A 14786-nucleotide genomic window follows, 5' to 3' on the forward strand; every position below is an offset into this window, starting at 1 on the left:
CCATTTCTGTCTGCAACCTCTCTTCAAGAGTCCGAGACTCTTTGCAATTTGATTAAATTAGTGCTTATGGCACTTCTAAAAGGTGTCTGTATCTTCAGTGCAACACGGTGGAAAAGCCTTGCCCAATAAGTATTAAATGGCTGTGTTTAAACATTACATCACAGTAAAAGTAATATTAAAAAAAATAGAGAAAATTTACAAAAACTTCTGTACAAGCTGGTTCAAAAGGCACCAGCTTGTTTGTTGCTTAACTCTTATTCTTTTTGTTTTAAAAATGATTTAAATATTCTTAATTGTGGTTCTGCAATGCTGGTTGCCTGCACATATGTTTCTGGCGATAAAAACTCCAGGAAGGCTGATCTGTTCTGCTCAGTGTACATCCATACAACTCAAAGGTTTAGGTCTTTAGCACTTTGCTGGAGCGAGTGTGACTTCTGCTTCGGCAGTGAGGTCGTCTGAGGTGTGGGAGATGGGAGAATGATTTTGTTCATGGTATTGACTCAGAGTGTGTGTGATTGCAGGCTGGGCTGGCAGAAGGTTTGTTTGAGCAGCCGTGGCATGGCCATTCTGCCCAGCTCCTTGGGTTTTTTGGGTGCTGCTGAAACAGAAAGAGCTGCTAGAGCTGCTGGGGGCAGAGCAGATCCTATGCCAGGGATGTCTCAGCCCTCCCATGCTGTGTTTTCCTCATTCCTCAGTAGGCAGTGCTTTCACTCTTCACTTCCTTATTGCTCTTGACTTTCTCTTTGTGTGCTGAGAGCTAGTAAGGAAAAATTAATTCATGTTGAATTGCAGCACTTTATATTATAATAAGACACATCAGACTTTCTACGAGCTCAGGTTTTGTTTATTTTTGAGAGGTGTCTGAGTTAAGAGGTGCCCATGGTCTCCTCCCTTTCCTGGCACTGCACCTGTTGTACCCAGGGCTCAAATTTAGGGTGCTCTGGGCACCTGGGGAATGTGGGATTGGGCTTGCATCACATCTGGGCTGTTGCAGCCGTTGCTGCAGCAACAGGTTAGGAGTTCATGGGCTCTGGGCTGAGGCTTTGAGCGCTGGAAGTCGCTGGGCTGGGAGGGAGAATGAGCTCTTTATGATCCCTCAAATAACCTTCAAAGGTATCGGAGTCAGTCAGGGGAAATAACTTGCCAGTTACATTTCTTTGCTGGGTAAACATTTTTCTCCTGTCAAGTGTGCTCAAGAGAGAGGTACAGGTTGTGGGGAGAGGTAATATCTTTTATTAGACCAAATGATAGAGGTGGAAAAAAACCAGGCTGCCTTTTAGGCATATAAGCCCTTCTTCAGAAGGAGCAAATTTTAAGCTTAGCAGGGAAACTGCTGGAATAATTGGCCCAAGTTTAATTCAATTATGTTAATCCATTAGAGGAAAATTAGTGTTTGTGGAGCAAAGGGCAGAGGTAGCAAAAAAGTTGTGAAAGTTTCTTGTGGGATGAGAAACTTGGTACCTTTGAAGTGGTGAGGACTACCAGCGCTCCATCCAGGCATGCAAAGATTTTCTTAAATGTGGCTGATTTTGCTTTTTCAGGGTCTAACCCCTGCTTGCAGCTCTCCTAGACTAGCTTTAATTCACAAAAACAGATGAGAAGCACGGAGTTTGCCACGAGCAGCGTTAGATTTATGGCTGGGCCCAAAAAGATCCTGTCTCCTGTTCCAGCATCCCAGTCACTGCCTGGACGTGAGGGGCAGCAGCTGCTTCCCCAAACTCTGCCCTCTTCAGCAAACCTTCCCTCCACCAAATGGCACCCAATTTCAACCCAGACACTTCCCTCCTTAGCCACGAGGTGTTGAAGGCTGTGAGGTGGCTGCACCTCCATAGGTTGTACTCCAGAGCTGCTGGAGGTGTGGGGAGCTGAGAGAAGGAAGGAGAACGACTGGCAGGATGTTTCTGGGGCAAAATTGGCTTCTTAGCTGGGCTTTGCCACCCTCCAGGCGTGTGGGGATGTACAGGGGACCTGTGGTGGCCAGGAATGGGGCTGTGGAGGAGAGCAGTGTGTGCAGGGAAGCTCGGCCGGTGGCTCGGGTCCCGTGGAATTTTACTGCGCGCGGCGCTGTCAGGGATGGCTATTTTGGGAGTGGAGGCTTGTGGTGAACCACAATGGAACCTTGCTTTCCCTCCCAGCTGAGCTAAAGCAAACACCTTTTGGATCCCAAGTGCTTTTCCATTGCAGAAGTCCCTGGTAAGCCTCTGGAAGGAGGGAGCATCGTGCCACTGAGGGCGTTGTGCCATGGCGCTTCGCAGCCCGTCGGGAGAAATTTTCTTGTAAGATTTGCGGCCTGACCACTGGAACTTTGACATGTGCTAGAACTTGCTATCCCAAATGCTTTGGTTTTGGTGTTTGCCCAGGTACTGATCGCTCGGGGTTTTGAGGGCACTGCTCTCACCTCTCCTAAACTGAGGTGCAGTCCCAGTGGCTTTGCCTTGGCTCTTGGTTTTTCCTGGGGAAATTCAGAGAGCAGTTGAAGTTCTTCATGATCTCACCCTGGCTCTCAAATGGATTCTGCCATAATACATGAATTTATGTGCTAGGTTAGTCTCTTCTGCTGTTTTCTCAATGCTCTCTTTAATTATTTGGAGTCTTTGCATGTCCATAATACATTGGGGATGTTTGCATGTTTGTGTGTGAGAGTATTTTGGGGACTTTTATAATTTTAAAAATAACTGGTTTAGCTTTTTTGAAACAGATTCTTTCCTTCTTCTCCAAGCCCATTCCTGAGCCCTGATTTCTCTAGTATTTTGCAGGGGGAATGTAAAAGGAGGGGTTGTTTTTGATCTAGACACAGTCTCCAGTTCAGCTATGCAATTTTTCCAATAGCTGTATGCATCACCTGGGGGATAGCAGGGGTAGAGGTGGAATAGAAGGCAGGAGCTCAGCTTTACCTCCAAAAACAGGTGTTTGGGACAGTGGAACTGTGCCCTAAATCCACAGATATTCTGTTGTGTACTCAGTGTAATGGAGATCTGTAGCTGTCAAAAGCCTCTGATGGGTTTGGTTCTGTTTCTTACTGGTTGTGCTATAGAAGTGAAATTAAAAATCCAAACTGATGTCATTCATGAAGAAACAAGAGCTGAGACAGATTTGTGAGATGGAGGACTAATAATCTCCTCCTAGTGCACCCTTTAGCATCATAATTCTTCGAAAAGAAGAAATGTACTTTCACGAACCCACAGCACATCCCAGCACTGGTTTTTCTACGTGAGTTTGTGTGTCCTGAGCTCAAGACATCAGTGAGCAAACTCCTGCCAAGAAGTCCAACACGTTAGGAGGGTCTTTTCCTTACTTCCTCCTTATAATTGCTCTGCTCAACCTGCTGGGCTGTGCCCTGCCCTTGAGCCCTGCACTGGGGTGACCTTGGCATCCCTTGGGTGGGGCTGCAGGAGGGAGAAGGGCAGCAGGATCCAGCTGCTGACTTGCACAGGGAACGTGCTCCACTGGTGCATCTGCTGTGCTGCAGTCTGCTCTGGAGGAGGGTAATTGGATCATTTTTCCCTTTATCAGGCTCTGGACACGGCTCCAGACAGTGGCAGGATGCTTTGTGCACGTGGGTTGAGTTTATGGGGAGGCTTGTCTGTATCTCTCTAGGTGGGTGCAGGCAGCACTCTGCCTACCACAGACCTTTCACAGACAGCCCTTCCAAGGGGGGTGAATTGCTCAACAGTATTTGTAGCTGCCTGTCAGGGTGTCTGGGTCCCTTCTTTGCTTGCTTGGGGGCTTTTGTCATGGTCCAAGTCAGGCTCCTGAACCTCTGGCTCACTGGGCTCCTTCCTGATATTGACTGGGACAGTCAGTGATGGTCTTTACTTCCTAATTGATCCCTTCTGTTAAGAATCAGCATCACTGAGGTTAGAAAAGACCCTTAAGATCATCAAGTCGGTGCTGGCTTGGTGCCGTGGCCCCTGATGTCTTGTGCATGGCCTGGGTGCTGGTGGCTGTACCTGCCTGCTCATGGTGTTTGCAGGTCCTGAAGAAACCCCAGGTCAGGGATTTGCTTTTCTCCAAGCTTTTTTCTCCTCTGGCTTTTGGAGAAGAGGCAGCACTTTTCTTCACAGGCGGGTTCTTTGATGTGTGCTCTCACATGGGTGAGGGTTGTCCTGTTCCCTGGAGCAGGGAAGGCCTGGCCTGGGCTGGCACTGACCTTCTGGAGGGCACTGGGCAACACAGGCGGCTGCTGGTCTGATAGATGTGGACTTGCACTGGAACACGTGGGCCAAGCTTGCTGTTACCCCCTGCTCACACAGCAAACAGACATGAAAAGGTGCTTTGGCCACTGGACGTTATGTACTGCTTTGATCTTTCCTTTTGATTAAAAAAAATAAAAAAAAGCACTGTAAAGAGCTGCAGAAGTGAATGAAGTATCACTCTAGTGGCAGAAGCTGTGTATTTCCATTTACTTAAATGAGGAAAGGTTGAAAGGAGATGAAATCAGTCTGTGAGTATCTGGAGAAGATGGGGAGAGTGTCTCTTAACAGAGGGGTCTCTAAGATACAGGGGTATCAAGATCTAATGACTAGAATACAAAGAAAGCTGTGTTCTCAAACTGGATTTGAGGTTTTTGTTGCAGAGAGGGGTTACTGGAGTAAGTGCATGGGCTCTTCCAGCTAAGGCTTCCTGAACAGGCTGTTTTGTGTATTCCAGGATTCCTCCACATTCTGGGATGTGGCGGCTGCTAAATGAATTGCTGTGCCCTTTGTATGCAGCCAGGGAGGCCAGATGAAGTGAAGTCCTCTCTGAATTTAAGCTCCTTTAATGTGTTTAGCTCTGGCTGCAGATTTGTGTGGTCTTGAGCAAGGCTTTTTGTCTGTCTCAGGTTTCTGCCCATCAAATGAGACATAAAGCCCAGCCCATCTCCCTCTCCTGGCAGTGTAGCTGAAATTCCATCAGGACAGGGGCTGCCCTTTGCAGGATCTGAGTGATGCTAGGGGAGTGAGTCCTGTCTTTCAGTTCAGGTTCCCTTTGGTGTAAGTGATAAATGTTGTGTACCAGTCAATCCAAAAACTGTGTGTTTTCAGAAATACCCACCAAAAATGAAATGCTGGTGTGTCTTCAGACCAAATTCAGCACTGTCAGACTCATCATGTCGCTCCATATTTACTTTGTCTGTGTTTTATTAACATTTCAGTGTTTTTGTCACTCTGTATTCAAAGTCCTGCCCATTGAAATGGCTTTTACTGAAGGTGACAGCGTTTGTGTGGCTCCCTGTCCTCTCTTCATCCCCCTCTCAACTTTCACAGAGCTCTTCCCTCTGCCTGGGGACATCCCCAGTGGCTGCATCACCTTCTGGAGAGGTGGAAGGTGCTGCTGGAGTTTACACAGGCAAATGCACCCTAGCATCACTGCTCTGAAAAGCACAGTGGGATCTTCAGTGACCACGAGTGCTCACATCTGTGGTTTTTCTCTGGATCCAAGTGCAGGGCCCTGGAGCTGCATGCTCCAGCCTGGCTCAGGAATGACTCACAGGACAATATTCTTCCCTCCTGCAATGCTCAGGACTTTTTCCCTCTCTTCCCAGCCCTAATTCTGCCTGGTGTGTGTGTGAGGGGCCCAGATCAGAACTCATCATGTTTTACAGGACTCTGCTTTATTTCTGCAGGCTTTCCTGTGGGCTTCATCCAACTGCTGCTTTTTAATGATTATTTATTTTTATTTTTTTCCCTTTTTTTTTCTGTGTTGATGGAAGCAGCTTCATGGAACTACCATGAGCTGCCTCTTAGCAATGACCTATTAGTGAAGCCAACAATAACAGCAGTGTCTAGACCATCTAAACACAGCTAAATTATTCCTTTGTCCCTTCTTCATTTGCTTTCTCTCCTGACTCTTGAATTGCTTTGGGTGGTCTGTGTTGACCTTCAGGCTTTCTATTTCTCCCTTTTTAATTTTTTTTTCTGTTTTTGAGTGGTAAACTTGCTGCAGTAAGACTGAAAGTCCAGGTTCCTCTCGCCCAGATGCAGGCTGGAACCAAGGCCAAGTAGCAGCACAGGAAATGTGTCTCCGAAGGGCAGAGAGATGTGTCATCTGCTGCTGGCTTTTTGGTTTCACTCCCTGGTTGATTTTGCCAATTAGCCAAGTGCCCCAGATTCATACTGGTAGTGCCTGGGACTTGCAAGTCTTAACATCTTGCAGAACTGAGAACCCGATGAGAGGAGGAGGAATTCTGGTTTTGATACAGGGTCCTGCCAGAATGGAGGAGTGTATTTTAATAAAAATATAAATCCTGTCTACTGGAGCTCCACTGGTCATTGCTTCCTGGGAGCGCTCTTGGCTTTCTGCTCCTGTGAGTTCGTCTCTGTGTGGCTGTGGATATTTCCCCCCACCCCTAAACTTCTGGGAAATTAAGGTCTTTTGAAGCATCTATTATTTTTGGTTGAAGTGATCCTTGGTTGGATGGGCTGGCAGTGTGATCAAACAAGCTTTGTCACAGGAAGCTGATGTAAAAAGCACCAAATTAAATGTGTTGGTGGAAAGTAGAGAAGAAAGAAATTAGTTTCCTACTAATGGAAATAGCTGAAAGCTGAGGATGGAAGAAGAGTCTTTGGGGACAGAGGGACAATACTAAACACAATTTATTTTTATGTTTCATTTTTGCTGTCTCTCTAATCTAATCGGCTTTTCTCTGTCCTGATCTTCCATGGTAGAAATAATCCTGTTTACATGTTGTGTTGGGGATCAAGTGGTATTTATTGTGCAATTCATCCTGTCAGCTCCACAGTACCTTAAGTGAATTTGTGCAAAAACGATGCTGGAGTGGAGCTGGGCCAGGAGCTTGTTGGGGAGCAGGAACCTGCTCACGTTGCACAAAGATTTCCAGGAGTCTCCCAAGTCCATCCAAGCTCCAAGGATACTTCATCGGTGTTGTGCAACTCGCAGCTGTTTTGTTCTGAGCCGTGGCAGAGCCTGGCGAGGTGTTTGCTGTGCAGCCTCAATGCTGCCTTCTCACAAGGCTATAGAATATTTAGGTCCTGTCAGGGCTGGATCAGGAGAACAGGACTTTTTTCCTGTCCCTTGAGCACAGGATTCCTGACACCTGGCATTTTGTCCCTGGGAGAGCCATCCATCCTTCACCCCCTCCCGCCTCAAACCAAGCCAAGCGGAGAAGGAGCAGCCTGTGACGCCCCTTTTGCTGGAAAGGCTTTGGGAATGGCATTTGGATTTAATTAGCCAGTTAGCTTCAGTGCTTGTTTGAATTTTGACTGCGCTGGCTGAGCTGGCTGCGTATTTCCACGGAACAAAGTCCTCCACCCTTCTTGGGAGTCAGCTCGGAGACCCCAGGAGCGGTGATTAGGATGGGCAAGAGGTTCAGTCTGGAAAGCATCAGCCCCTGAGCAAAGCTGTCCCGGGGAGGACAGGCAAGCGTCGGTTTTGCAGGCGATGATGCAAATTGTGCTGCTGTTCAGAAGTTGCTTCAGAGCCCGGTGTGGGGGGTTTTGTTTTGAACAGCTGAGGCTTTGGTCGCTGCCTCCCTGAAGTCGCGGTTCTCTTGGAGTAAAAACACACAGTTAAATGCAGCTTAAGAATGCTTAAGGATATAGAAATACATAAGTTTAAGGAAATACTGCATTTCTGCTTGTGCTGAAGTCATCTTTCACCCTCCAGCAGCAGAAAGCGATCTTTCCTGCCTGTCTAGGAAGAAGATATCTTATTCCATAGCAGTGACATTGTGGATGTAGGTTTTAGTATTTTGATGATCAACACTCACATTTTGTAATTAAAAATCCTGAGATGCTTTTCAAAATGCTCTTTAGTAGATAAAGGAAGGAAAATGCTGATTTGACAGTCAAACACAGGAAATAGCTTCTCTTTCTTTTTTTTCTTCAGTACCTGATTCAGGACAGCTGGAACCCAGTTTTACACCACTTGTTCTAGGCCTATTAAGTTGATGGTTGGGTATTTCTGGAAACCAGCTGAATTTAAGCAGTTACTGAAAATGAGTGAATTTTCCTTGCTTGGCTATGTTTGGAGAGATGCAAAAAAAAAAAAAAAATCACTTCTGGTAGGGATTTTTAGGCGACTTCGTAAGAAAAGTGACTTATCATGAACTGGGTTTGCAGTGCCAGGCTTTTTTAAACCCAGGTTTGGTGGACTCAGATGTTTATAACAAAAGTTTTGGAAAGATTGATGCGCAAATAGAGGAGGAGGACAATGTCATATAAACCAGGGCACTGGTGGGTTCACCAGAGATTCCTCTCCTGGAAGATGTTGCCAGGCGTGGCCGGAGAGGTTTGGAGGTGGGAGAGGGATGGGGAATTGGGATTGTTTTGCTACTAAACCAGGCTCTGTCTCTGCCTGCTGGCCCTGTTGGCCCATGACATTACAGATTGTGTTTTGTGTCAGGCAGCTCAGGAAACTTTTGTTGTCACTCACTGGAAAAAAAAAAAAAAAGATGAGGGGCACTGTAGAGATTAAAGCTTTGGTGGAAAATTCCTGGAGGGCAGCGTAAGAGGGGTTTTGTTTTTGTGGGTTTGTTTTAGCTCATCCCTCCCCCTGTTCCCTGTCCCTCTACAAAAACTAAAAAAAGAAGAAAGCTTGTTTCCTCTTTTTTTGTGTTGAGTATTTTCCTACTACAAAATCTGTATGGAAAACTATGCTTGTCCCAGAGGTCCTTAAAAAAAAAAAACAAAAACAAAACAAACCAACAACAAGAAAAGAAAAACACACCCCAAACCCAGACTTTGGGGATATTCTTGATGTGTTTTTCTTGTTGTTAGGTTTTTTTTTTTTTTTTCCCCCTGAACTTGAACTGAAAATTATCTTTTCCTTGAGGTTTTTCCTGTAGCCCTTTGGGCTGTGCTCTCTGCCACCCCTCTGGAAAAACATACCTGTGCTTTTAGTAAATAGGGAAATGTGAAAGGCAAAAGGGATTACATTTTAATGTACTTAAGTATAAATTTTATTAGTTTATCAAATATATTTTTAGTATTGATGTGCAGATATGTATAGACACTTTACCTACAGGAAAATGTAGGCTTTTTCCTAAGAGTTTGATGTTGGAGCTCATTTCTGAGCTCTGAAATGTGAGACTGGATTTTAAACATTTTCCCCCAAATTTTCCCCCCCAAATTTTCCCCTTATTTCTTTAATATAGTCTGGGAGCAGAGCATGCATGAAAAGTCTTTTTCTCACATATCTGGGTTTTTTTCATAGCTTCAATGCTGATAGAACCCAGCAGGAGGAACAGAAAAAGAGGAGATGGTGTTATATCTCAGCATGAGCATCCAGGACATACACCTCCCTGGGGAAAAATCCTCAATATTTGGGTCCAGTCCCGTCTGATTTCATATGTTTTTTTGTCATTTTTCACATATTTGTGGACTTTGAGTTGAATCTGCAGGCTGGCCTGGCGTAGGGGTGGTTCTGTCCCTGGAGACACTCATTTTTAGACAAAATTTGTAGCTGTATTTGTATTTTTTTTTACAGTAATAGCTGCATGTGCCTAACATTTGCCTTTACTGTATCACAAGCATGGAGCGTGCAGTGGGTTCTCACACCCTCCTAATGTGTGCCTTGCCCCAGGTCTTGACAGGGTTCTTGGTTCTTGTGGTTGGTACTTTGCATTTAATGCTTCATAGCTGCTTTAAGAGGCCACAACCACCGCTGCCGAAGTATTGAAAAGGAGGAGATTGGTTTCAGATCTGATGGGTCCCTCAAAGTTCTCCTGTTACTGCAGAAATCAGAAACCCCATGGGGGCTCTCAGTATCTTCTACCCAGCATTGCAGAGTTTCTCGTTTCTCATGGATTCCTTGCCCTCTCCCCTGTTTTTTCACTTCCTCTGGTTTTGAAAGTCAGTTGTGGCTCTGGAGCACCTTTAATGAAGAGGGAGGAAAGACAGGGATGCCTTTCACTAGACCAGGTTGCTCCAAGCCACATCCAGCCTGGCTGTGTACACATCCAGGGATGGGGCAGCCACAGCTTCTCTGGGCAGCTGTGCCAAGGCCTCACTACCCTCACAGAGGAAAATTTCTTCCTAATATCTAATCTAAACCTGCCCTCTTTGAATTTAATGGTCTTGGAATGCCTCTCTTAATAGGAAAGCTTGACATTGTGTCTTTTCATCCATTTGTGCTGAGAGTTCATATTTGCAGTGCTGCCTTTTCGCTCTGCACGTCCGAGGACAGAGTTGTCTCCCTCGCTTCAGTTGTCTCTTCTTTTCTTGCAGATGAAGAAGAAGCTCTGAACTCTATTATGAAGGATTTGGCAGCGTTGGGCAAGTGTGGGGGGCTGCTGGACAACAATAGGAATAAAAACAGTGTCCACTCCAACAAACAGGTACGGCATTGCTTCTTCAGTCCACCCCAAACTCCAGCAGCCCACTGAGGTGGGCGTGGTGCTTTCCATGCTGGCAGAGCAGGGTTTAAATGTTAGAACTGAAGTTAACAAGTGCTCAGCACATCAGAAATATCATCATTTTACCAAGTTACAGGGTTTATGGCCGGTTTTTGATGAGCTGAAAGGAAGTTACAGGCGTCCCTATATCACGGAGGAGCAGAGAAGAATAATGCCCCAAATTATTCACAAATATAACAGCTGAACCTGAAACTGGATTTAAATCTTGAGTCCCACCTCAAGGCACTTCGAACTGTTGTTTAGCTCTGAAAGTAGCAGAACTTGTTTCAGGCTGTGCAGCTTTAGGACTTGGATAAGTCAATTGTTTTCTATTGACAGCATTAATGAAATACAATATTTATTATGTGCACATTTTACTTCAGATATCTGAAAGACAGACTGCCAATTCTGAGCTGTAGACACCCAGGCTCTTTGGGGAGGAATAATGTCATTCTTATATAAAGTGTTTAATTATGAAGTACTGCTGTTTATGCTTCTAAACCCAAACATTTTGGCCCTGTTGCACGTTCAGAGTTGTTTTGGTGAGCAGAAAACGTTGTCCCTTGAGCAATGTCAGGAATTATTTGCTGACATCAATACAATAGCTGAAGCGGATTTGATAGAACGTTTGTGTATGGAGCAAATATGCAAACATGAAAGCTGTGAAGAAATAATTCAATTGTCAAAATAGCAAGAAAAAAAGGGAGAAAAAGATTAGGACGACTGGGAAGTGGCTGGAGAAGCATGGCAGCAAATCCACTTGGAATTCCACCTCTAGTGCTGTGGTTTCAAATGAGCTTGCAGTCAACTCTGCAACTGCTGGATGCCTAGCGAGGAAGAAAACAAATTGTCATTTCCCGTCGTCATGCATTTTTTAATGTCACTCGCACCACAAACAAAGAAGTCTGGGTGCAGGGAGGGAAAAATCCCTTCCCGAATCCCTCCGGACTTCGCAGCCGCATGCAGACCAAAACACGTGCGCGTGTCTCGTTTCAAAGCGCGTCCTGGCGGGAGCAGCTGTCCAAGTTGAATCACTGGGTTTGTGCTCAGCTCATGCTGAAATAAGCCCCGAGATGTTTACAGAACCGACCAGAGAAACTCGGGGCTGGCTCCCTGCAGCTGCAGGCGAAGCAGAAAACCCAGCGTGGCTTTGGATGGCTGCAAGGGCAGCATCTTGTGCACGGTGCTGGGTTGGGGGCGTGTGGAGCCAGCTCGAGTTTCTTTTTAGGGCAGCAAAGCTTTTCAGGCCCCTCTTAAAATGTTTGTTTATAGCAATGGGGAAAGATCGCTGCTGTCCTTTTTGAGACCTGGGCTGTTAATGCAGCACATACACGGTTAACCAGATAATTTGTCAAAAATAAGGAAAATGATAGTTTTCATTGATTGGATTCTTGTCCTGCATGAAGTTGGCGTCTTGCAATTGAATTCACACCCACGGCCCATCCACACTGCATCTTCAGTTATAAATCACCAATGGAGGGATGCCATGCTCTGGTGCCAGAGTATCAGAGAATATTTAGAGAACAATATTTATATAGAGTATATATATTCTAAATATAGACTATTTAGCCTATCAGAGAATTATTTAAAATAGTTGACTGCCAATTGTGTTTAATTTTATAGCAGGAATCAATCTTTCCTTCTTATTAGAGCACTGATGCTTGGAAAAAACACTTCCTCCTTTATGATTTTTATTTTTATCCACAAGTAGAGCAGCCCTAGCTGTGTGCTGAGGGTTGCTCAGAACTCTCTGATGGAGGAGATGTGGATGGTCAGGATCCTGCTCTCCTCACACATCCGGAGCTGAGGGTTCAGACCAGCGGGCCCCAGGAGATGAAGGGCGTTGGAGGATGTTGAATTGTTGCCTCACTAAATTGGACTGGCTGGAACACGTCTGGCTCACGGTGCTGCGGGAGGCGAGTTTGGGAGGTGGGGAGTGGCCAAAGGAGGTGGAATTAGTGGGGACTTGGTTCGTGGTTTTAGCTCAGTTTAATCAGCTTGTTTGGGTCACTTTTAGGGTTTTCCCCCTTGTTTTTTAGGATAGAAATTGATGCGGGGGAGAGATTGCGTTGGAAATGCTGTTGTGCCTGTGATTTGTTGTTCTTTTGGTACTTGTTTTTCCCTTTTTATTGTTTATTTTTTCCTGGCATTAGGTTGGCTGGTTGGGCTGAAGGATGCCCTGCACATTTTCCCTTCTCAGAGGGGGAATGAGGCATGGGGGCCTTTTGGTGATAAAATGTCCTCTTGGTCATCTCATTGTTGGTGCCTCTCACGAGGCCCTGCAGCGACGTGCTCACATTGAGCTACTTGGGTTTGGGAGTTCAGTTAGTAGATTAATAAAACAATATTTCTTTTTCTGTGGAAAAATGTTTTTTTTTTTCTGAGGCATGGGAATCCTTTAGTGAGTTCCAAATTTCCACTGAAGGACAGAGTTCACAAGAAGAATGTGTTGGCTAGCTAGCCAGTTCTCTGTGGCTTGCAGCAGTTTTTTTGGTACACAGAGAATCACAACCAAAGTGCTATCTCATTCCTGTCTCCTGGAGGGCTTCCTTAGTGCTCTCTTGACAAAAGTTGAAATTTGAATCCTGCCAGACTGTATTCCTGGTAGGCCCGGGCCACACAAGAAAAGAGCCTGTGGTGGTGGTGTTGTGCTCCAAAATATTTTTTTCCCAAAATATTGATAGCTTTGCTTTAGTTCATATTAAGAAATGAACATCCTTTGGCAAATTTCATAAAAATCTTTCTTTTCTTAGTTTTCTTCCCTTACTAATGAGTTTAGGGCGAAGGCTGCTTTTCTGGATGTGCAATGCCTCGTGGCAGAGCAAGCTGGGAATTAGAATAGAACAGCATGGACGACTTTCCTCCCTTGAATTGCCCAGGCAGCTGGCAGGAGATGTGATGCCTGAGCTTGGAATCTCCTGAGTCCTGCTCAGGTGTGGCAGCCACTACATTGTCCCTTTCCTTCCTCATGTGAGTTAGAGCAGAGCCTTTCTCTGGGAACAGAGGGATTATTCTGATGTTATTCCTAGCTCAGCTTCTGCACTGGTATTCCTCTCTTACTCCTTTAATCATTCTGTTATTCCTTGTGCATCCTCTGGCATGGCTGGAAAGAATCCTTTCAGGCTATCTCTTGGACTGAACAAGGGAGTTTTTTCATAGAAATGTCCCTGAAGAGGGGAAGAAGGCAACAGGAGAGCGAAGATCTGCATTGAGTTCATTCAGAAAAAAGATGAGCAGAATAAGAAGGGGAAACCCCGAGTAATTAGGAGCCCTGAAGAAAAGGATGGAGAGAGAAAACAGCAATTAAATTAGCATTTATTTTGTGTCTATTTGTGTGCACATCCATTCATTTCTATAAATAGCACTTGGCAACTGGCAGTATGAAGCTGCTTGTCAGTGGGCCTCTGTCACGGCCAGTGACAGCCAGCATTTCCTCTGCCGCCCTAATCACGGTGGCAAGTTCTCCCACAGCAATTAAATATTTGTAGGAAATGTTTCTCCATGTACATCAAATGTCAGACTATCCTAAAAGTTGTTCTTCTAATAGATTACCTCTGAACTCTTCTCTTTGGCAAGCTGGATGCAACACAGGGCTTGCTCGTAACTCCAGTCAAATGCAGCTCATCTTGTAGGGCTCTCTGTGGGTTTTTGAGCAGCCTAAAAAAAAAATAGTTTGGCTTTATCACCTGTGTTTTACACTTGGAGGATAGGATGTGGATGGGGGAAGATGGGATCTGCAGGGATTTCCCCACCTGGGGGGCAGAAACAAGGGGCCAAGTGGGAGCACTGCTGACTGGGAAAGCCTTGGCTGGAGTTGGCAGAAGCTGTGGAGTCCCAAGGATTTAAGAGGATTTCCCATGTCTCTGTGTGGAGCTGTCCTGGGTGCAAAGAGGGTGATACCAGTGGGAAATCCATCTGGAAGAAAGCTATTCCCTGCCAGGTGGGTGGTTTTAGATAAACATTTTGAAGCCTGTGATTTCTGCTGCTGTCGAAAGCAGCAGTGTCTGTACCAGGCAGCAGTGAACCTTCTGGGCACCATCTTTCCACTGTCCTCTGAGCCGCTCAGGTGCTGGACTTACTTTCAGAGGGAAAAAAAGCTGCAGGAATATCTGGGGGGACTGGGATCTATTGTGCTTTCCACCCCTGAAATGAGAAGGGGGGCGATGCCAGACAAACTCCTTTCTGTCTGATTGCTGAATAACCCGGCGTGCGTGGGGGTTCTGTGCAGATAATTCCCAATGACGTGCATTAGTCATCTCCTCTTGCGGTCTGGGGCCGCGCTCCAGCTGTCTGGTGTGTGAGGAACGTCCCGCTGCTGAGGGCAGGGGCAAGCACAGGGCTGATGCAAACAACCTGCACCTTGGGGAAGTGTAGGAGTCCCCTCAGCCTGGCCTTGCGGTGCTGATTCCTCTCAGCCAGAGCCAGGAGTTGAGGAGGAATCCCACCGCTCTGT

General features: G+C 45.9%; 1 protein-coding gene across 12 annotated transcripts in view; it reads left to right on the top strand.

Moving 5' to 3' along the window:
* Positions 1-14786, top strand: part of LOC120752063 (mitogen-activated protein kinase kinase kinase 3-like) — a 76940-nt gene that overhangs the window by 24108 nt on the left and 38046 nt on the right. For all 12 annotated transcript variants that reach the window (XM_040062727.2, XM_040062783.2, XM_040062746.2 and 9 more), the window contains one exon: positions 10167-10276. In XM_040062727.2, the coding sequence (XP_039918661.1) occupies positions 10167-10276 (110 nt within the window). The remainder of the gene's footprint in view (positions 1-10166; positions 10277-14786) is intronic.

Source organism: Hirundo rustica, chromosome 1 (genome assembly GCF_015227805.2).
Source record: "Hirundo rustica isolate bHirRus1 chromosome 1, bHirRus1.pri.v3, whole genome shotgun sequence".
In the NCBI taxonomy this organism is placed as follows: domain Eukaryota; kingdom Metazoa; phylum Chordata; class Aves; order Passeriformes; family Hirundinidae; genus Hirundo; species Hirundo rustica.